This window comes from Thalassophryne amazonica, chromosome 8, assembly GCF_902500255.1.
Source record: "Thalassophryne amazonica chromosome 8, fThaAma1.1, whole genome shotgun sequence".
In the NCBI taxonomy this organism is placed as follows: Eukaryota; Metazoa; Chordata; class Actinopteri; order Batrachoidiformes; family Batrachoididae; genus Thalassophryne; species Thalassophryne amazonica.
In genome coordinates, this window is record NC_047110.1 from 376,028 (window position 1) to 399,835 (window position 23,808).

The 23,808-nt window shown below is 43.7% G+C and overlaps 1 protein-coding gene across 1 annotated transcript in view; it reads left to right on the top strand.

Moving 5' to 3' along the window:
• Window positions 1–23,808, top strand: part of spire2 (spire-type actin nucleation factor 2) — a 245,752-nt gene that overhangs the window by 147,158 nt on the left and 74,786 nt on the right. Inside the window, exon 9 of the mRNA XM_034175653.1 lies at window positions 9,418–9,631. Coding sequence (XP_034031544.1) covers window positions 9,418–9,631 — 214 coding nt within the window. The remainder of the gene's footprint in view (window positions 1–9,417; window positions 9,632–23,808) is intronic.

Below are 23,808 nucleotides of genomic sequence, written 5' to 3' on the forward strand. Positions count from 1 at the left end.
ACCAAGTCGTCAGTCCTCCCTCGATCGGCGTCACTCCAAAAAGTAGCTGAAAAAAAAGCTGCTCCCAGCAGGGTGATGGGAGAATCGTTATACTGCTGTTTTTTAAAGCTTTTTTTGTGGTTCAGGCGACGGAAATTCAAGATGGCAATCGCTGAACTTTTTTCAGAGTGTGAAACAGGCAGAGTGTGACGTAGCCGCAATCTCCGCCCCCTTGCCGCTTCCGAAGCGATGCGTCGTGACGTCAGACGCCCCCTGACGCGCTAGGGGGCGTTAAAGTGTCGCGTTAAAGCCTTCAGTGTGAAAGGCCCATTAGAATTGTACTATGACAGTATGTTTGGTCCACTGGGGTGGTGGTGGTGGTGGTGGTGGGGGGGGGGTGGGGTGGGGGGGGGATACAATGGGGTGGTGAATGGTGGATGAGGTGTGTGTGTGTGTAATATCTATAAAATGCAGTATGTTTGGTCCATTGGGGTGAAGGTGAGACAGTGGTGGTGCTGTAAAGTGTGTAAATATCAGACTATTCTGACATGTTTGGCCCACTGGGGGGGGGGGTATGTTTCTGATTTTGATTTGAGTGTGTTGAACTGAGCTGAGACAAAGTCACAGTAACATTTCTGAGTGAGATATGTTCATATTTTGATGACTGCACAGAGAAAAGTGTAAATTCTGGAAAATGTGCCAATGGTCCGATGCAGTTGCATCGGTCAAATTTTTTCCGCATCGTTCGTCATCAGTAAAAAAAAATCTTGAATAATCCCGAATAGTGCTGAACGTGTCCCCGCTGTGAACACAGCTTTTCGGTGGTTTTCATATCAACCTATAGTCCGTAAATTATACGGATTTTTCCGAGTTTCAGAGTCATATGGACGTACAAATAAAGTCGGATATTCAGGTTTGGTCTGCAGCGGCTCTGTAATCAACCGTTTCTGCAGCGCGACTCCACTTTGAAGCCGTGAACCAATGAAGCAATGCTTCGATCCACTAGCTCGTTGGTTCTTTGATTTGCTGCTCTTCAGAAACAACAAGTCCGCTTCTTAACTCCTCTCAAAGCCATTAAAATACCGCAAGTCACTTTTGTGTGGATTAAAATCACTAACTGGGACTCTTGTCTTGTTGCAGTCAAGAAACGAGAATCGTCCTCCATTCCGTTGGCACAGCTCCAAAGGCTGCACAGCTCTCTGCTGAGACAGAGTCCGGTCGGACTAACTTCAAAACGAATTGCTGCTTTAAATAAAATAACACCTCTTACAAACGTAATACAGACAAGAAACTACAATCGATTAAAATGTTTTTTCCTCCCAAAATGAAACGTGCTGTATTTCTTTACAAATTACATCCTGAAGTGAAGCACAGCAGCTGTAAGAGCTCAGCTCAGATATATGGAAAGACATTCATGCCGATAATGTCTGAAAGGAAATGCTTTTGACAAAAACTAAAGATTTTATTTCTATTTGTGTCCAGAGATCAAGGATCCACCATATCCAGTTTATTATGTCCAAAGTTTAAGGAGCCAGTGACCAATTTCATATTTATTTACTTTAAGACTCAATAAAATGTTCAGTTTCAATTTAATTGGCTTATAAAGTGCCAAATCACAACAAAATCTTAATATACTAAAACAAATACATCACAATTGTGATGTATTTGTTTTAGTATATTAACTCATGGACATGATGAATATTGTGACCTGCTGGACTGTTTCTAATTTTGATTGGTATCAATGGAAAATGTCTTCTGTGAACTGTATCTCAACTTACACTCAACAAAAATATAAACGCAACACTTTTGGTTTTGCTCCCATTTTGTATGAGATGAACTCAAAGATCTAAAACTTTTTCCACATACACAATATCACCATTTCCCTCAAATATTGTTCACAAACCAGTCTAAATCTGTGATAGTGAGCACTTCTCCTTTGCTGAGATAATCCATCCCACCTCACAGGTGTGCCATATCAAGATGCTGATTAGACACCATGATTAGTGCACAGGTGTGCCTTAGACTGCCCACAATAAAAGGCCACTCTGAAAGGTGCAGTTTTATCACACAGCACAATGCCACAGATGTCGCAAGATTTGAGGGAGCGTGCAGTTGGCATGCTGACAGCAGGAATGTCAACCAGAGCTGTTGCTCGTGTATTGAATGTTCATTTCTCTACCATAAGTCGTCTCCAAAGGCGTTTCAGAGAATTTGGCAGTACATCCAACCAGCCTCATAACCGCAGACCACGTGTAACCACACCAGCCCAGGACCTCCACATCCAGTATGTTCACCTCCAAGATCGTCTGAGACCAGCCACTCGGACAGCTGCTGAAACAATCGGTTTGCATAACCAAAGAATTTCTGCACAAACTGTCAGAAACCGTCTCAGGGAAGCTCATCTGCATGCTCGTCGTCCTCATCGGGGTCTCGACCTGACTCCAGTTCGTCGTCGTAACAGACTTGAGTGGGCAAATGCTCACATTCGCTGGCGTTTGGCACGTTGGAGAGGTGTTCTCTTCACGGATGAATCCCGGTTCACACTGTCCAGGGCAGATGGCAGACAGTGTGTGTGGCATCGTGTGGGTGAGCGGTTTTCTGATGTCAATGTTGTGGATCAAGTGACCCATGGTGGCGGTGGGGTTATGGTATGGGCAGGCGTCTGTTATGGATGAAGAACACAGGTGCATTTTATTGATGGCATTTTGAATGCACAGAGATACCGTGACGAGATCCTGAGGCCCATTGTTGTGCCATACATCCAAGAACATCACCTCATGTTGCAGCAGGATAATGCACGGCCCCATGTTGCAAGAATCTGTACACAATTTTTGGAAGCTGAAAATGTCCCAGTTCTTGCATGGCCGGCATACTCACCGGACATGTCACCCATTGAGCATGTTTGGGATGCTCTGGACCGGCGTATACGACAGCGTGTACCAGTTCCTGCCAATATCCAGCAACTTCGCACAGCCATTGAAGAGGAGTGGACCAACATTCCACAGGCCACAACTGACAACCTGATCAACTCTATGCGAAGGAGATGTGTTGCACTGCATGAGGCAAATGGTGGTCACACCAGATACTGACTGGTATCCCCCCCCCAATAAAACAAAACTGCACCTTTCAGAGTGGCCTTTTATTGTGGGCAGTCTAAGGCACACCTGTGCACTAATCATGGTGTCTAATCAGCATCTTGATATGGCACACCTGTGAGGTGGGATGGATTATCTCAGCAAAGGAGAAGTGCTCACTATCACAGATTTAGACTGGTTTGTGAACAATATTTGAGGGAAATGGTGATATTGTGTATGTGGAAAAAGTTTTAGATCTTTGAGTTCATCTCATACAAAATGGGAGCAAAACCAAAAGTGTTGCGTTTAGAATATATGCAGTCATCTTTTTATTGATTTTATCAATTGAAAAAAAAATCATATATAGATTCACGTATAATTGAAAGATTTTGGCAATAAATTTGATCCTGTTTACAGTCAATTTTGGTTTTAGTGTTTTTTAGGACATCATATTTATACAAATAAGAAGTGTTCACTATGGTCCATGAAGTCTAATAAATATATTAAAAGAAGTGTGACAGTGTATGTTGCACACGAATAAAAGAATGAAGATTATTGAATAACAAGACGCGTACAACTTTTTTATTTTATCACTGGGCAAAAATGTATCTGTCAGATTTTCACTCTGGATCCAGCCCTGGTGTTTACTTGAACAAACCTTCCTCAGGTTTTGTTTGAGAGCTTTGGTGGAACAATTTGATTCTGTCTGTGCCACTATAATGTAAACAGCTCTGGTCATGTGATAAATTGCACTATGCACTTGATATTACACATACTTCGTTCAAACCCTTCCATGTCTCCATTATTGCTCTACATGTACTGATGATTGATTCAGTAACATTTTTAAAGCCTTAATTGTGACTGATGGGTTGAAATGGTTTGAGACTGGAGGAGATATTTGACTGCACAGGCCTACATTTGGACCCAGGCATTGCACAAGTCTGCGTATGCTTTAATAGGATCAGTCAATCAATCAATCAATTTTTTTTATATAGCGCCAAATCACAACAAACAGTTGCCCCAAGGCGCTTTATATTGTAAGGCAAAGCCATACAATAATGATGTAAAACCCCAACGGTCAAAACGACCCCCTGTGAGCAAGCACTTGGCTACAGTGGGAAGGAAAAACTCCCTTTTAACAGGAAGAAACCTCCAGCAGAACCAGGCTCAGGGAGGGGCAGTCTTCTGCTGGGACTGGTTGGGGCTGAGGGAGAGAACCAGGAAAAAGACATGCTGTGGAGGGGAGCAGAGATCGATCACTAATGATTAAATGCAGAGTGGTGCATACAGAGCAAAAAGAGAAAGAAACAGTGCATCATGGGAACCCCCCAGCAGTCTACGTCTATAGCAGCATAACTAAGGGATGGTTCAGGGTCACCTGATCCAGCCCTAACTATAAGCTTTAGCAAAAAGGAAAGTTTTAAGCCTAATCTTAAAAGTAGAGAGGGTGTCTGTCTCCCTGATCTGAATTGGGAGCTGGTTCCACAGGAGAGGAGCCTGAAAGCTGAAGGCTCTGCCTCCCATTCTACTCTTACAAACCCTAGGAACTACAAGTAAGCCTGCAGTCTGAGAGCGAAGCGCTCTATTGGGGTGATATGGTACTACGAGGTCCCTAAGATAAGATGGGACCTGATTATTCAAAACCTTATAAGTAAGAAGAAGAATTTTAAATTCTATTCTAGAATTAACAGGAAGCCAATGAAGAGAGGCCAATATGGGTGAGATATGCTCTCTCCTTCTAGTCCCCGTCAGTACTCTAGCTGCAGCATTTTGAATTAACTGAAGGCTTTTTAGGGAACTTTTAGGACAACCTGATAATAATGAATTACAATAGTCCAGCCTAGAGGAAATAAATGCATGAATTAGTTTTTCAGCATCACTCTGAGACAAGACCTTTCTGATTTTAGAGATATTGCATAAATGCAAAAAAGCAGTCCTACATATTTGTTTAATATGCGCTTTGAATGACATATCCTGATCAAAAATGACTCCAAGATTTCTCACAGTATTACTAGAGGTCAGGGTAATGCCATCCAGAGTAAGGATCTGGTTAGACACCATGTCTCTAAGATTTGTGGGGCCAAGTACAATAACTTCAGTTTTATCTGAGTTTAAAAGCAGGAAATTAGAGGTCATCCATGTATTTGTCTGTAAGACAATCCTGCAGTTTAGCTAATTGGTGTGTGTCCTCTGGCTTCATGGATAGATAAAGCTGGGTATCATCTGCGTAACAATGAAAATTTAAGCAATACCGTCTAATAATACTGCCTAAGGGAAGCATGTATAAAGTGAATAAAATTGGTCCTAGCACAGAACCTTGTGGAACTCCATAATTAACTTTAGTCTGTGAAGAAGATTCCCCATTTACATGAACAAATTGTAATCTATTAGACAAATATGATTCAAACCACTGCAGCGCAGTGCCTTTAATACCTATGGCATGCTCTAATCTCTGTAACAAAATTTTATGGTCAACAGTATCAAAAGCAGCACTGAGGTCTAACAGAACAAGCACAGAGATAAGTCCACTGTCCGAGGCCATAAGAAGATCATTTATAACCTTCACTAATGCTGTTTCTGTACTATGATGAATTCTAAAACCTGACTGAAACTCTTCAAATAGACCATTCCTCTGCAGATGATCAGTTAGCTGTTTTACAACTACCCTTTCAAGAATTTTTGAGAGAAAAGGAAGGTTGGAGATTGGCCTATAATTAGCTAAGATAGCTGGGTCAAGTGATGGCTTTTTAAGTAATGGTTTAATTACTGCCACCTTAAAAGCCTGTGGTACATAGCCAACTAACAAAGATAGATTGATCATATTTAAGATCGAAGCATTAAATAATGGTAGGGCTTCCTTGAGCAGCCTGGTAGGAATGGTGTCTAATAAACATGTTGATGGTTTGGATGAAGTAACTAATGAAAATAACTCAGACAGAACAATCGGAGAGAAAGAGTCTGACCAAATACCGGCATCACTGAAAGCAGCCAAAGATAACGATACGTCTTTGGGATGGTTATGAGTAATTTTTTCTCTAATAGTTAAAATTTTGTTAGCAAAGAAAGTCATGAAGTCATTACTAGTTAAAGTTAATGGAATACTCAGCTCAATAGAGCTCTGACTCTTTGTCAGCCTGGCTACAGTGCTGAAAAGAAACCTGGGGTTGTTCTTATTTTCTTCAATTAGTGATGAGTAGAAAGATGTCCTAGCTTTACGGAGAGCTTTTTTATAGAGCAACAGACTCTTTTTCCAGGCTAAGTGAAGATCTTCTAAATTAGTGAGATGCCATTTCCTCTCCAACTTACAGGTTATCTGCTTTAAGCTACGAGTTTGTGAGTTATACCACGGAGTCAGGCACTTCTGATTTAAAGCTCTCTTTTTTAGAGGAGCTACAGCATCCAAAGTTGTCTTCAATGAGGATGTAAAACTATTGACGAGATACTCTATCTCACTTACAGAGTTTAGGTAGCTACTCTGCACTGTGTTGGTATATGGCATTAGAGAACATAAAGAAGGAATCATATCCTTAAACCTAGTTACAGCGCTTTCTGAAAGACTTCTAGTGTAATGAAACTTATTCCCCACTGCTGGGTAGTCCATCAGAGTAAATGTAAATGTTATTAAGAAATGATCAGACAGAAGGGAGTTTTCAGGGAATACTGTTAAGTCTTCTATTTCCATACCATAAGTCAGAACAAGATCTAAGATATGATTAAAGTGGTGGGTGGACTCATTTACTTTTTGAGCAAAGCCAATAGAGTCTAATAATAGATTAAATGCAGTGTTGAGGCTGTCATTCTCAGCATCTGTGTGGATGTTAAAATCGCCCACTATAATTATCTTATCTGAGCTAAGCACTAAGTCAGACAAAAGGTCTGAAAATTCACAGAGAAACTCACAGTAACGACCAGGTGGACGATAGATAATAACAAATAAAACTGGTTTTTGGGACTTCCAATTTGGATGGACAAGACTAAGAGTCAAGCTTTCAAATGAATTAAAGCTCTGTCTGGGTTTTTGATTAATTAATAAGCTGGAATGGAAGATTGCTGCTAATCCTCCGCCCCGGCCCGTGCTACGAGCATTCTGACAGTTAGTGTGACTCGGGGGTGTTGACTCATTTAAACTAACATATTCATCCTGCTGTAACCAGGTTTCTGTAAGGCAGAATAAATCAATATGTTGATCAATTATTACATCATTTACCAACAGGGACTTAGAAGAGAGAGACCTAATGTTTAATAGACCACATTTAACTGTTTTAGTCTGTGGTGCAGTTGAAGGTGCTATATTATTTTTTCTTTTTGAATTTTTATGCTTAAATAGATTTTTGCTGGTTATTGGTAGTCTGGGAGCAGGCACCGTCTCTACGGGGATGGGGTAATGAGGGGATGGCAGGGGGAGAGAAGCTGCAGAGAGGTGTGTAAGACTACAACTCTGCTTCCTGGTCCCAACCCTGGATAGTCACGGTTTGGAGGATTTAAGAAAATTGGCCAGATTTCTAGAAATGAGAGCTGCTCCATCCAAAGTGGGATGGATGCCGTCTCTCCTAACAAGACCAGATTTTCCCCAGAAGCTTTGCCAATTATCTATGAAGCCCACCTCATTTTTTGGACACCACTCAGACAGCCAGCAATTCAAGGAGAACATGCGGCTAAACATGTCACTCCCGGTCTGATTGGGGAGGGGCCCAGAGAAAACTACAGAGTCCGACATTGTTTTTGCAAAGTTACACACCGATTTAATGTTAATTTTAGTGACCTCCGATTGGCGTAACCGGGTGTCATTACTGCCGACGTGAATTACAATCTTACCAAATTTACGCTTAGCCTTAGCCAGCAGTTTCAAATTTCCTTCAATGTCGCCTGCTCTGGCCCCCGGAAGACAATTGACTATGGTTGCCGGTGTCGCTAACTTCACATTTCGCAAAACAGAGTCGCCAATAACCAGAGTTTGGTCCTCGGCGGGTGTGTCGTCGAGTGGGGAAAAACGGTTAGAGATGTGAACGGGTTGGCGGTGTACATGGGGCTTCTGTTTAGGGCTACGCTTCCTCCTCACAGTCACCCAGTCGGCCTGCTTTCCCGGCTGCTCGGGATCTGCCAGGGGGTAACTAACGGCGGCTAAGCTACCTTGGTCCGCACCGACTACAGGGGCCTGGCTAGCTGTAGAATTTTCCACGGTGCGGAGCCGAGTCTCCAATTCGCCCAGCCTGGCCTCCAAAGCTACGAATAAGCTACACTTATTACAAGTACCATTACTGCTAAAGGAGGCCGAGGAATAACTAAACATTTCACACCCAGAGCAGAAAAGTGCGGGAGAGACAGGAGAAGCCGCCATGCTAAATCGGCTAAGAGCTAGTAGCTACGCTAAGCTAGCGGATTCCTAAAAACACGCAAAGTGAATAATGTGTAAATAATTTAGAGGTGATTCAGCAGAATGAGTGCTTTAGTTAAGGCACGTGAAGATTACACTGGGAAACAAATCGTAATCTAGATAACTAGATCAATCTAACTGCGCAGATTAAACAGCTAACAGATACAGAAAAACACCGCTGTGCTCCAGAACAGGAAGTGATACAATACCGCAGTGAGAGCCAACGCTGTTCAACGCTCGAGAGCCAACAGAGGAAACAACAATCCAACATTGTAAGTTCACATTTTCATCACAAAACTATCCCAAAAAGCTCATACTAATCTAAACACGCTCTAAAAAGGTGATGAAAACATGAGCTTGGAATATAAATATAACGGCACGCATTTATCACACTGTTACGATCGAGATAAGACAAGGCAGTTCCTGAACGTAAGATGACATTTTATGGTAAAATCAAACAGCCAGTCATGGTAGACACTTTCTAGCCAATCAGAGGCGAAAAGGGCGGCTCATTCCCCTGCCATACTACGTTTCACAAACTCGCGTCCTGGATGGATAAGAAGTACAACAAGATGTCCATAACTGAGGCCCTGGAATCTGCCAAGCAAAGGCTCACAGCTGTGGCTACTCGACTGAAGAGATGCACCACAGAAGCAGAGGCCAAGAAAATAAATGGCCTGTTCTCCAGTGACCCATTCAGAGTGTACTCCCAGCTGAAAGATAAAAAGAGTGATACAAGAACAGACCTGCCCAGATCACCCTACTACCCCCGGAGGGGCAGCAGATTTTTATGTGCACATAATCAATCAAGCATACTGTAAAAACAAAGTACTAGTCTGAATACACTTAAAAAAATTCAGCTTGGATTTTAGCTTTGATAAGTTTTATATGTGTGCTTTTTCTCTGCCATTTTAGTCAAATCTGTTTTTGCTGATCCCTTGTTTTGTTTTTTCCTCTTGGCGGCCCTCCTCCTTCGATCTCTGTCATCAGGAGGAAGAGTCCCCTGGCAGTGGTGACCTAATGAGGAACGAAACCTCTCCAACACCCATGAAAAGAGACCGTTCCTTCTCCGAGCACGATTTGGCTTTACTCCGCGGGGAAATGCTTCCTTCCCTCTCTGATTCCATCGGTCTGGGTCAGGCAAGGGATGAGAGGCCTCATTCCAGAACAGGAACTGGTGCCGGGTATCCTCCTAATCACAGAGGTTAGTACAGAAAGTACATTTTAATGATGGATAATTATTGCTTCTGTGTTGACAAAAAGACACAAAATGCCACCTGACTTAGAGACCAGTGGTCATGGAAATGCTTCTGGATTTAAACTGCCCAATTGTTAAGTTGCTGATGTTGTTATCCTGTAAGAAATGCTGTGTGGGCCGCCAGAAGAGGAGGTACTGCTGGCCCACCACCAGAGGGCGCCCTGCCTGAAGTGCGGGCTTCAGGCACGAGAGGGCGCAGTCGCCTCACAGGAGCAGCCAGGGTGACAGCTGTCACGCATCACCTGCAACAGCTGTTACCCATCATCTGATCAGCAGGGGAATATCAGCAGGACGACGCCTCCACCTCTTTGCCGAGATATCGTTCTACCTGGAAGGTAACGTGCTCAGCTGACTGGTTAACAGTGATCTTTTGTGACTTTTGTGAGTTGTTTAGCTGACTCCTTTTCCAACGAGTGGTGGAGGTAGTTTTCCTGCCGTACGGATTCCTGGGTGCAGACGCACCCACATTTAATTGTTCTTTTGTTCCTCGCCAGCAGTACCAGGTCCGACACACGAAGGCAGTGGCCACCTGGGAGTTCGGGACTTGGCGGCTCCAGTATTCCCGGGGTCTGGTGGCGGAGGAAATCGTGTGGTTCCGGTTCTGCTTTGGACAGACGTCTCCTATCTTCGAGCCTGCCCACACGACACCTTTTGTGATTTGTTGAGAGCATTTTACAGATTGGCTTTTGTCTATTGTTGTAATCTGATTGTATTTGTTGTGCCCATTCACAACAGTAAAGTGTTGTTATTTGACCTCATCCATTGTCCGTTCATTTGCGCCCCCTGTTGTGGGTCCGTGTACCTACACTTTCCCAACAAGAAAGACTGCTTAGTGTTTTAAAGTAGCTACATTTGTACATGAGTTATATTCACAAACAAAAAAGTGAACACCTTCTAAAAACTACACATTGTTTTATTTTAATACAACGGGGCGCGACTTAAAAGGCTTAATGTGACTAACATGGAAATACGCATGGAACTGGGTAACCCGAGAACAGAAACAGGATTGATTGACTGACCGCTTACAGCCGGCTGCCGCCTTATAAATTGCCGAAGAACGACCGAAGGCTCGCTGAGCCCGCTCCCAGGTTCGTTGGCACCGAATGATCGAACCGTGGGCTGACAGAACCGGGGATCACAGAACTGTGAGAGTAAACAAGGACGGTTGGTGACCAAAAATGACATAAAATGGTGAGAACCCAGAAGATGCTGATGGTAGACTGTTGTGTGCTAACTCTATCCAAGACAACTGTGAAGACCAGGTGGATGGGTGCTGTGAACATAATATTCTAAGACTTTTCTCTAACTCTTGGTTAAAATGCTCGGTCTGACCGTTACCTTGGGGTTGGTATCCGGATGTGAGACTGGAGGTGGCCCCAAGGAGACGGCAGAATTCCCTCCAAAAGCCAGAAACAAACTGTGTACCCTGGTCAGAGACGATGTCCTGTGGAAAACCATGGAGACGGAAAACATGAGTGAGCATAATTTCAGCTAACTCCTTGGCAGAAGGAAGTTTAGGCAAGGGCACAACATGACACATCTTGGAAAGACTATCTACAACAGTCAGAATTACCATGTGTCCCTTGGAAGGAGGAAGTCCAGTGATGAAATCCAAGGAAATATGAGTCCATGGCTGTCTAGAGATTGACAGAGGCAACAATGAATTGGCAGGAGGACGAGTTGAGGATTTGTGCATGGCACAAGAACAAACAAAGTCTTTTTAATACCTGGATGGCCAGAGAACAGACTACTATGGCCCCACTCGATAACTTCCCCCTTAAGGAGAGCCGGAACAAATAATTTCCCGGTAGGACAATCGGCCGGAATAGTCTCCGTCTCAAGCACACCCCTAATGCATGATTCTATCTCCCAAGTAATGGCTGAAACAAAGGGGTAGGGGTAGGCAAAATATTACCCGGATCTGCTGGCGTATCAGGATCATCATGCTGCCTAGACAATGCGTCTGGCTTGCCATTCTTCGCCCCGGGCCGGTAAGTAATGACAAAATTGAATCGGCTGAAAAATATAGCCCAACAAGCCTGACTGGCATTCAGACTTTTAGCAGTACGTAAATATGTCAAATTCTTATGATATGTGTAATGGTATCTGTGCCCCCTCATGCCAGTGTCTCCACTCCTCCAAGGCCACTTTGACTGCTAGCAGTTCTCTGTTGCTCATGTTGTAATTGTGTTCCGCAGCAGACAACTTGCGGGACAGAAAGGCACATGAATGTAACCGTCTGTCTGCGGGACACATCTGGGACAGGATTGCTCCCAAACCGATATCCGAAGCATTGACCTCTACCACAAACTGCCGTGCGGGGTCAGGAAGGAGTAGCACGGGGGCTGCTGTGAAATGTTGCTTTAGGACCCTAAAAGCCTCATCACATTCCAGAGTCTCCTTGAACACCCGTAGTGATGAGGTCACATTATAAAGTGGAGCGGCAACGAAACTGAAATTTTGGATAAACTTTCGATAGAAGTTAGCAAATTCCAGAAATCTCTGAACTTCTTTAAGGATACCTGGCACTGCCCACTCATGTACCGCCAGCATCTTATCGGGGTCCATCTGAATCCTTCCCTCAGCAATAACGAACCCCAGAAATGACACGGTAGACGTATGAAACTCACATTTCTCCGCCTTGACATACAACTCATTAGGCAGGAGGGTTTGTAACACAGTCCGAATGTGCTTGGTGTGAGTCTCGAGGTCTGGGGAGAAAATCAGGATATCGTCCAAATATAGAAACACAAACTTATTTAAGTATTCCTGCAGTACATCATTAACAAGGTTCTGGAAGACGGCCGGCGCGTTACTAAGCCTGAATGGCATCACCAGATGTCCGTAGTGCCATGTCAGAGTGTTAAATGCTGTCTTCCATTCATCTCTCTGTTTAACCCCTTAACGCCCAACATCGCATATGTGCTACAATCTCTGACTCAAATATGCAACTTACCAAATTGACCTGTATGCCCGTTGTCGCAAATTTGCAACATACCATCATTATTATTATAACATTGTAACATAAAGTCATTACCAGAATACCCAATATTACTACCTAGTTTTTGTGCAAAAGTGAAATTAATAATCTCAACATTATTTACCATCTACTTAAAGGCAAAAACACACACACAACATTTTTTATATACAGCTATATAAATTCGGGCGTTAAGGGGTTAATCCTGACCAAATGGTATGCATTTCGGAGATCCAATTTAGTAAATAATATGGTGCCCTCTAGCAATTCTAAAGTAGAAGTCAACAGTGGCAAGGGATAGCAATTCTTTACCGTAATATCATTCAACCCTCAGTAATCAATATAAGGATGAAGCGTCATCCTTTTTTCAAGAAAGAAAAGCCCCGCCCCTGCTGGCGGCAACGAGGGCCGATTCAATCCGTCGTCAAGTGACTCCTGAATGTATTCCTGCATGGCGGTGCATTCAGGGGAGGACAGAGAATATAATTTCCCCTGAGGCGGACTAGCCCCAGGCAACAAATCAATGGCACAATCGTACGCCCGATGGGACGGGAGCGACTTAGCTCTAGCTTTGCGAAACACAGTAGCTAAATCATGATACAAGATGGAATGCCGGCTAGATTAGAATGAACAGGAGACACCGGTGGTTTGGGGGTGATCATACATTTACCCGAGCAAGAGGACCCCCACTCACTAATTGTACCCTTCGCCCACTTGAAATTGGGGCTGTGCTGTTGTAGCCAGGGGTGTCCCAGAATAACGGAGTGAGTCATCTTGTCAAAAACAAAGAAACTCATTGATTCTACAAAGCTCTCATTGATAGAGAGACAGACTGACTGAGTTCTGTGAGTTATTTGCCCAAGCTCGTGGCCATCCACGGCCCTGACCACCAGAGGGCGTGAGATGCGGTCTAAGGTGTCAGTCTAAGGTGACAGTCTAAAGTGCAGGGACCTGGCGAGAGAGGAAAATATTAAATTAGCATCAGAACTACAATCCACAAATGCATGCACCAACTCAGTGTCTTGTTCAGATTCCAATTTAGCAGAAATAACATGCTGAGAACCCGAGAAAGAAATTTAACTGTGACTCACCCGCACGGAGGTTTGAGATTTAACTGAGGCACCCCTGACCGGACAACAAGAAATCAAATGACCTGATTGTCCACAATATAAACAAAGTCCGTCGTCCCGTCTGCGACATTGTTCCTCCTGAGACAGATGCATATGACCCAACTGCATTGGTTCTTTGGACCCAGGATGTGTAGTGTCAACGTCGGAGCAGTGAATGATGGTTGGACCCTGGTTTGGAGTGAAGGCACATGTGACAGGTGACGAGGCTCGTGGTGAGGGCGTTCCGCCAAGCGCCGGTCGATCCGGATGGCTAGGGCGATCAACTCGTCCAGATCCTCAGGCAACTCGGTGGCAATAAGCTGATCTTCAACCTCAGAAGCCAGCCCCTGGAAGAATACGTCCTGGAGTGTGGCAGGATTTCACTTGCTGTTGGTGGCAAGAATGTGGAAATCCATGGCGTTATCTGCCACTCGGCGAGTGCCCTGCTTCAGCCTCAAAAGGGAGTGTGCCGCCTAGTGCACCGGGAATGTGTGTTGAAATACCTGCTGGAGCACCGCAGTGAATGCCTGGAGGAAGGAGCAAGATGACGACTGATGGCTCCACTCCGCGGTGGCCCACGTTGCAGCCCGACCAGACAGGTGTGAAATCATGTATGCTATCTTCGTCTTGTCAGACGGAAACGTACTGGGCATAATGCTGCTTTTACACATAACGACGACAAGTCACGAATGCCACGAAGTACACATTCTTGGCCGCTGATCACGAATGTGATGATTCGGGGCAGAGGCGTCAGGTGTCCTCAGGAACTGCTGCAACCTGTTACCACATGTTACGATTAATGGCACGTGTTGCTGGAGAATTATCAGGAACCATTACACACGGTCAAGAATAATGTTCTGTGTTATTGCGCGTAACAGCGCATCGTTAAGTTTTGTCACGTTGTGAACGAGGTGAATTGTCTCCACACACACCCATATTCATCCAACCAAATTCAGATCACTCCAGTTTTTTAGAAGAACTTTGTGACTGCATGCGTAGTTGGGGTCTGTGCCATCATGGAGAGTCGCAGAGAGGAGGAGACAGACAGCGCTAGATGTGTGGCTTCATACGACTCTCATCTTGCGCGTTTTCCCAAACATCAGGCACATGCAGCAGGTGGAACGCCTGCAGGAGCGCGCTGAAGAGCACTGAAATGAGACTTTTAGCCGACTTGGTGTCAGCAGTCAAACTGAATGCAGTGCAGCAGGGTTTAATTGTGCATGCGCTTCTTCCTCCGCTGGACTGGAGGAGGTGCACATGTCTGGCTGCATGTGAGTCTCCTCTCGCTTTTCTGGTTCCTCTAGCTCAGACTCGTTCTCCCGCTCATCGGTTACAACAGCAGGTGGAACACCTGCAGGAGCGTCCTGAGGAGCTTCAGCAGGAACTGGGGAACGACACTTGGCTGACTTCGCGTCACTGTTCCTCTTCGGCATACTACATCAAACTGAACGCTGTGGAGCCGAGTTTAATTGTGCGCACGTGACAGAAACCTGATTTGTCGTGGCGCGCAGTGAAATGTGACACTGTGTTACAAGTCGTGTCAAAACTTGACCATTTCCGTGTCACTTCGTAATAATGCGTGACAGTTTGGGCTCCAAGAACCATCACAGGAACCACTACGAACGTTGTCACGTTCTATTAAGGATCAATACTCATCAAGACGGATCAACACGCTCAGTTGCGACCTCCACAACGTGAGACGAAATGAGGGTGGTGTGACATTCGTGGAAGATTTTTTGACAGGCAAAAACATGCTCCACGAATATCAAGAATATCACGCACCAACACGCACTATTAAGAAACCTATTCAGATGCGTTAAGTCATGTTAAGAATGTCAGGAATGTGTCACGAATAACAGAAAAATGACATTCGTAACGCGTCTTGCTTATGTGTAAACGCACCTTAAGTTCATAATGCAGTTCACATTGAGTGATGAAGGGCATGACATCGCCTGTTTCCCCGGAGAATCGTTCTGGGTGGGAAAGCTGAGTACAGATGGCAGCCTCGGGTATGGAAACCGGAGAGGCGTCCGGCAGACTTGATGGAGGGGGACTGGTGTTGCCCTTTGCCGGGTCCGGGCTGGCCTGAATATTGAGTTTTGACAGGAGTTGTTCCATTTGCGAATTCGTGGAAGACATAAAGGCCTCCTGTCCTTGAGCTAGCCCACTGAAGCCAGTGCTGAGAATGGAAAGCCAGTCTTCTTGCTGGGCAAGCTGCCTACTATGGTGGTGTAAAGGGGTCGAGTCTGCTGCGTCCATCGTTGGCCAGATTGATCTATCAGGCCTGGTTGGCAGGTTAGGCTGGACGCAAATGCAGGACTCAAACAAGCTCTGTAAATAAAAGCAGTTTACTGGAGCAATAAGCGGGGTCCAGTACACAGTAAGGCAGTCCAACAAAGCAACAAAACCATCAGGCAAAGCGTGGTCGAGGGTACAGGCAGGTAGTCATAACGCACGTGAGGCAAGCAAGTCGAGAATACAAAAAATCAGAGCTGGAGAGAAGGCACAAGCACATCAATTTTGCAATGGAGCAGAGCAAAATGAGGAGTATAAATACACCCAGGTGATGAGGAACAGATTGAGAGCAGGTGTGTGTGGAATGCACCAGAATGAGGGTGTGGCCAGAGAGAGAGAAACACCCACTACCAAGAACCAAGAGACAGACGAGAGAGAAAGGGACAGACAGACCCGATCAAGAAACCCCAGCAAGAGACTAAAAAGCAACAGAAAAAACAAATCAAAGCAAAGAAATAAAAGCAGACAAAAGTTAAATCCTGACAGTCTGGACAGTGGAACATACTTGAGTTGGCTCAGCCATGTACTTTGAGCAGAGCGAATTGGAAAATGTGCAGTACTTTGGGGAAACACTGCTCCATTGTCACTGATGACTTTTGTTGGTGCCTCTACACTTGTTGATGACTCTGGCCTCTTCCCACAGGTAACAAGGGATTTTGTAGATATGAGTTGAAGGTTTTCATTGTTTTGTCTGTCAGTGACTCTTTCAACTCGCAGACAGTCTTCTCACTGTGTGACTGGGGATTAACAGGATCAAATGTCTTTCTTTCACCTTTGAAAATGAGTTTGGTTGTTAGACTGAGAGGTTTTTCTTCTTTCGGGTGTTCCTGTTGGGCTTACCACAGGTCATTTGTCTCTCTCACCATGTACTTTGATCACAATGGCATCTGCAAACATAGTCCATGAAGATTGCTTGTCCATCAACATGTCTATTACCATTAGGAGAAAAAGAGGATTCAGGTCTGAGCCAATCCCACCAACATGTCCACTGTTCATTGTTCCCACTGTACATATCGTTGCTGTCACATTGTCCTTATCCAGTCTGGTCCACAAGCAGTTGGACAGATGCAGTTTTTTGTAATTTTGCCCCTGAGAGTCCTATTAGGGTCCTATTAGTTGCTCCACTCAACTAATAGGATTAATAAATGGAATAGTTTTGACTGTGTTGAATGTTTGGTTTGCAAAGTAAATGTCAAACAATGTCGACGTCCACTGGATTCTATGGCATGTGACGTATGTTACCCTGTAACGTGACGACTGAGCATGACACATGGTGCAAACTATTCCTTTTTAAAACCCTATTAACCAGTAATTTGCATCACATTTTACAAAAACTGATGCAACTTTATCTTTTGACCCCTGTACAAACTGAAACTGACCTTTGTCACCAGTCTGGCTGTTTTTACCCCATAACTCCAGAACAGTCAGACATAGATAGTCCAAACTATACCTTTTTGGAATATTTATGATCAGACAAATAATGTGTTATACTTTTCAATATGATTGGATCATTTATAGATTTTGACCCCTGTATAATTCTTCATTGACCCCTACCTGGCTGCCATATTGGATTTTCAAGTGGCCAGCACTTTTTTCCTCAAACACTGATTTATGAAGAACATTCATGCCAAATCTGATGCTTGCATCACCAAGTGAACAATTCTGGCCAGAAATCACACTTATCTGCTTCACTATTTATCTTATTTCATTTTTATTAGAACTTGGGTTTTTTTCTTCTGTGGTTTTATCATTTTGTTTAGATCACCATGGTTTTAGGTTCATGTTTGAATTGGGTCCTGTTCACTTTGCTTTTGTCTTTCTGCAGTAATTCAGTCTAGAAGAAACAAATGCATGAATCAGAGTCTCAGCATCAGCCATAGACAGAATGGGACAAATCACTATATTTCACAGCTAGAAGAAAGCAGTCCTCGTAATATCTCTGATGTGGAGGTCAAAGGACAACGTAGGATCAAAAATTACCCCAAGGTTCCTCACGTTGGATACTAGGCTAAGTGTTAGCTGGTGAAACTGATGCTGATACCTTGCTGGACCAAGAACCATCATCTCAGTCTTGTCTGAGGTTAACAGTAAGAAATTGCTAGACATCCAGCTTTTCAATGAAGCAAGACAATCTTCTAAAGAATTTAGGAGATAACCAGCAGTTGTCAGCATGTACAACTGAGAGATACTGTCAAATTCTGTAAATCTAGGTAATACCTCAGTGATGGCACCCGCCTCAATAGCAGGGTGTAGTGGCTGGGTTAAGGCATGCTGGGATATGTTGAACCTAATGTCTTCTGTTTTCTTCTCAAAGTAATCCAGGAAATCTTGTGCTGTAAAAGGAGAGCGACTTACAGGTGGTTGTCCATGAATAAGTGTTGTCACCGTGTCGAACAAGAACTTTGAGTTATGTTTGTTTTTGTTGATCAAATCAGAGTAATAGGTCCACTTTGTAGCCTGTAGTGCATGCTTATAGTCTAAGATAGCATCACGCCACGCAAGGTGAAATACTTCTAATTTTGAACTACACCATTTCCATTCTAGACCTCTAGCCTTATGCTTGAGGTCACTCAAGTAGTCATTGAACCAAGGTGACTGTGTTTTGGGGTGTGTGGTTTTAATAACAGTGGAGCGATCATGTCGAGTGTAGTTTTGAGCACTGAGTTTAAACTATCCACAAGACTGTCTACTGATTGGGCATTTTCCAGATGTGAAGCTAAGACATCAGGCAGTCTAACTTCGAGTTCAGTCTTAGCTGAGGAGTTGATGCGTCGCCGCAGTGATAAATAAGGTTGTTGTTCCACTAAACATGGCAGCAAAAATGTAAACCTAACAAGTGAGTGATCACAGGGGGAGGTGATGGTCTAGTGGTTAAGGTGTTGGGCTTGAGTCCAGAAGATCATGGGTTCAAATCCCCGCCTGACTGGAAAATCACTAAGGGCCCTTGGTCAAGGCCTTTAATTCCCTATTGCTCCCGGTGTAGTGAGCGCCTTGTATGGCAGCACCCTGACATCGGGGTGAATGTGAGGCATTATTGTAAAGCACTTTGAGCGTCTGATACAGATGGAAAAGTGCGATATAAATGCAGTCCATTTATCACAGACCACCAATGCAAGAGGCATGATGTCAATATTTGTAACAACAACTCTGCGTGTGCGAACCAAATCCAGGGTATTTCCACTAATGTGCGTTGAGTCCTGAATGCATTGCAATCCTAATACATTCATATTTTCCATGAATGATTTGCCGAGGGGATCAGAAGTCTTATTTATATGAACGTTAAAGTCACCAATACTCAGAATGTTATCTGTACTAGTTGACATGTTAGAGATGAACGCACTAAATTCATCTAAAAATTCAGAGTATGGGCCAGGAGGCCTATGTACAGTGACATTGTAATACGGCTGATTTTTATTCGTGATCTTGGCAATACATAGCATCGAAGGCAGAGCGGAGAAAGATTTTAGATATAGAAATAAGAGCAATACCCCTGCCTTGCGGGGGATGTGACTAAGTGTGTACGCCGGTGGGCAGGCCTCATTTAAGGGGAGCACAGCAGTCGGTTTAAGCCAGGTTTTACATAACCCAATCATGGTAAATGGTAAATGGACTGCATTTGTATAGCACTTTTCCATCTGCATCAGATGCTCAAAGAGCTTTACAGTAATGCCTCACATTCACCCCAATGTCAGGGTGCTGTCATACATGGTGCTCACTACACACCGGGAGCAACTAGGGGATTAGTGATTAGTGATTTTCCAGTCAGGTGTGGATTTGAATCCAGGATCTTCTGGTCTCAGGCCCAACACCTTAACCACTAGACCATCACCTCCCCCATCATATCTAAGTGGTGATCCATAATTAAATCATTAATCAGCAGTGATTTTGAGGACAGTGATCTTATGTTAAAGAGACCCAGACTAAGGATCTCAGTGGGGTTGACAGTTGGAGTTTTTAGATTTAGGGGTGGTTGCAGAGTAGCATATGGAAGATGTCTAGAAGTAGGTTTAGGTTTGAGAAATTCCATGTGGGTTGTAGGAATCAGACACAAAATATTTGATATTGGTGGAACAGCCAGCAGGCCATCCTCAATTTCAACATCATCCAATGTGGGTATTAAGTTTGCAAAGCATATCTATTTATGATTTTTATGGACACGTTTGCGCCATCTTTCTAGCTGGCATTGCTAAGCTAATGCTAACGGATTCACTAGCCAACCCGACACTAAGTTTATCTAGAGTGCCTGTCTTGTCTAATTCCAGTGAACTCAGATGCTTCCCTAGCTTACAGACACAGCTCTCTAAGAGGGCCACCCTTTCTGTCAACATTGCGCAAGATTAATGTAGAGTGTAATGTCATTTCTGCACCAGAAAATCTAAGCATGTATATGTGTGTGTGTGTGTGTGTGTGTGTGTGTGTGTGTGTGTGTGTGTGTGTGTGTGTGTGTGTGTGTGTGTGTGTGTGTGTGTGTGTGTGTGTGTGTGTGTGTGTGTTTCCCATAATGTACAGTTGTATGCAAAAGTTTGGATACCCCTGATGATTTCCATGATTTTCCTTTATAAATCATTGGTTGTTTGGATCAGCAATTTCATTTTAATATATCATATAGCAGACAAACAAAAGTGATATTTGAGAAGTGAAATGGAGTTTCTAGGATTTACAGAAAGTGTGCAATAATTATTTAAACAAAATTGGGCAGGTGCATAAATTTTGGCACCCTTGTCATTTTATTGATTTGAATACATTTAGGATGGATGGATGGATAGCTTTATTGTCATTGTCATTACAACACATTGCCACACTCACATTTCACAGACAAACAGCAATTAATCCACAGTTATTACTTGTGTACCGTAATAAAGGCACACATCAGAATTAAGACGTACGCGGCCTGCCTTTCTGTGTACCGGACCCTGGACTGTCTCCCGAGGTGTCAGCGCACATCCACCGGCGCGGCTCCACCTGAAGCCCGAGGCGTCAGCACAGTTCCACCGGCGCGGCTTTACTGAGGCCCGAGGCACCAGCGTGGAGTTATCTGACCATGGGTCCGAAGAAGGCACTGACGGCGGAGGAGGGAGACGATATCAAGAAGTCCCTGGACGTTTTGTCTGAGGAAATCTCTGTGGTTAAAATGCAGCAGAAATCCATTATGGAGCTGGTGGAAGAAGTGAAGGCTCTCCGGATCCAGAATGCCGAGAAAGACCGGCGTCTGGTGCACCTGGAGAACCGTGTTGCGGAGTTGGAACAGTACACAAGGATCAACGACGTTATTATTACAGGAATTCATATTAAACCTCGATCCTACGCACGGGCGGTGTCAGAAGACAGCGGAGGGGAGGCCAGTGAGCAGGAGGCCAGCTCAGTGGAACAACAGGTGGCTGACTTCCTGCAATCTAAAGGTATTCAAATGGACTGTAATAACATTGAAGCGTGCCACCCCCTGCCCAGGAGAGAGGATGGAGACAAGCGAGCAGTTATAATGAGGTTTGTCAACAGAACACATGAAATGGCATTGTTAAAACAGGGACGGAAACTCAAAGGAACAAACGTATTCATCAATGAACATCTGACCAAAAGAAACACAGACATCGCCAGGAAAGCTCGTCTCTTAAAAAAGCAGGGAAAAATTCAACAGACATGGACATCCAACTGCAAAACATTCATCAAACTGAACAGAACACCAGAACAAGCGAAGGTTATGGTAATCAGGAACATCGAGGAACTGGACAAATACGATCAATAAGGTATGAGGACACAAACACATCACAACACCATGACACAGACCAGAGGAACCTATTCATCTACTACATCATCTACATCTGGAGACAAGAAGGATATAACTCACAGGATTGCTGATCATGGAAAAGTAGAACTGAGAACATTTAAATACACAGACCACAATGTACTGGACTTGGAGCACGATATAGACCCGGACAATAATTTCTTCTCAAATATCAGTGACAGTTGTTGCTATTATACAGATGAACAGTTTAATCGGATCATTAAAACGGATAACAAATGATCAATAATCCATTTCAACAGCAGAAGTCTATGTGCAAACTTTAACAACATTAAAGAATATTTAAGTCAGTTTAAAAAAAATTTTAACATAAATGCTATATCAGAAACGTGGATCAATGAAGATAAAGGAATGGATTTTGAACTGGATGGATATGAATTTAATTGTGTAAACAGAAAGAATAAGAGTGGAGGAGGTGTTGGGAAAGTGTAGGAACACGGACCCACAACAGGGGGCGCAAATGAACGGACAATGGAATAGGTCAAATAACACACTTTACTGTTGTGAATATGCACAACAAGTACAACAGATTATAATAATGGACAAAGTCAAATTCACACAGGTGTCGTGTGGGCAGGCTCGAAGATAGGAGACGCCTCTCCAAAGTAGAACCGGAACCACACGGTTTCCTCCGCCACCAGACCCCGGGAATACTGGAGCCGCCAAGTCCCGAACTCCCAGGTGGCCACTGCCTCCGCGTGTCGGACCTGGTACTGCTGGCGATGAACAAAGGACAATTAAAGGAGGGCGCGTTCGCACCCAGGAATCCGAACGGCAGGTAAGTTACCTCCACCTCTCGTTGGGAAATACTCTCAGAGCAATGCACAAAAGTCACAAAGATCACTGTCAAACAGTTAGCTGAGTACGTTACCTTCTCGGTAGAAACGATATCTCGGCAAAGAGGTGAAGACGTCGTCCTGCTGATATACTCCTGCCGATCAGATGATTGGTAACAGCTGTTGCAGGTGATGCGTGACAGCTGTCACCTTGGCTGCTCCTGTGAGGCGGCTGCGCCCTCTGGTGCCTGGAGCCCGCACTCCAGACAGGGCGCCCTCTGGTGGTGGGCCAGCAGTACCTCCTCTTCTGGCGGCCCACACAACAGGAGGAGTGGCTGTGTATGTGGATAAGAACATGGATTATAAAATAGTAGACAATATGACAACTGTGATTGATAACTTATTAGAATGTATAACTATTGAAATATGTGAAGAAAAAAGCAAAAATGTATTAGTCAGCTGTATATATAGAGCACCAGGATCTAGTATTGAAACATTCACTGACTGTATGGGAAAAATGTTCTCAAAAACTAATCAAAAAACTGTGTTCATTTGTGGTGACTTAAATATTGATCTGCTCAATCCAAATAAGCATAAAATAACAGATGAATTTATCAGTATAATGTACAGTATGAGTTTATATCCAAAAATCACCAGGCCAAGCAGAATTACATCCCATAGTGCCACCTTAATTGATAATATATTCAGCAATGATATTGAGAATAACACTGTGAGTGGATTATTAATCAATGACATTAGTGATCATCTACCAGTTTTCATCGTTTATAATAGAAACCATCGGCGGAATCAGCCAGAGGAGAAAATAAAATACAGGCGAGTGCGGACAGAGGAAAACATGAACACACTAAAGAAGGATTTACAGGAGCAAAACTGGGAAAAGGTATACAGTGAAAGTGATGTTGATAGTGCATATGAAACTTTTTTACAAATATTTACATCATTATATGATAAAAATTGTCCAATTAAACAAGACTACAGAAAACAAAAAATCCAAGCTCGACCATGGATGACGAAAGGGTTACGAAATGCATGTAATAAGAAAAATACACTGTATAGAGAATTCATAAAACTAAAGACTAAAGAGGCAGAAAATAGATATAAGAAATACAAAAATAGATTAACTAATATTATACGGGTATGTAGGA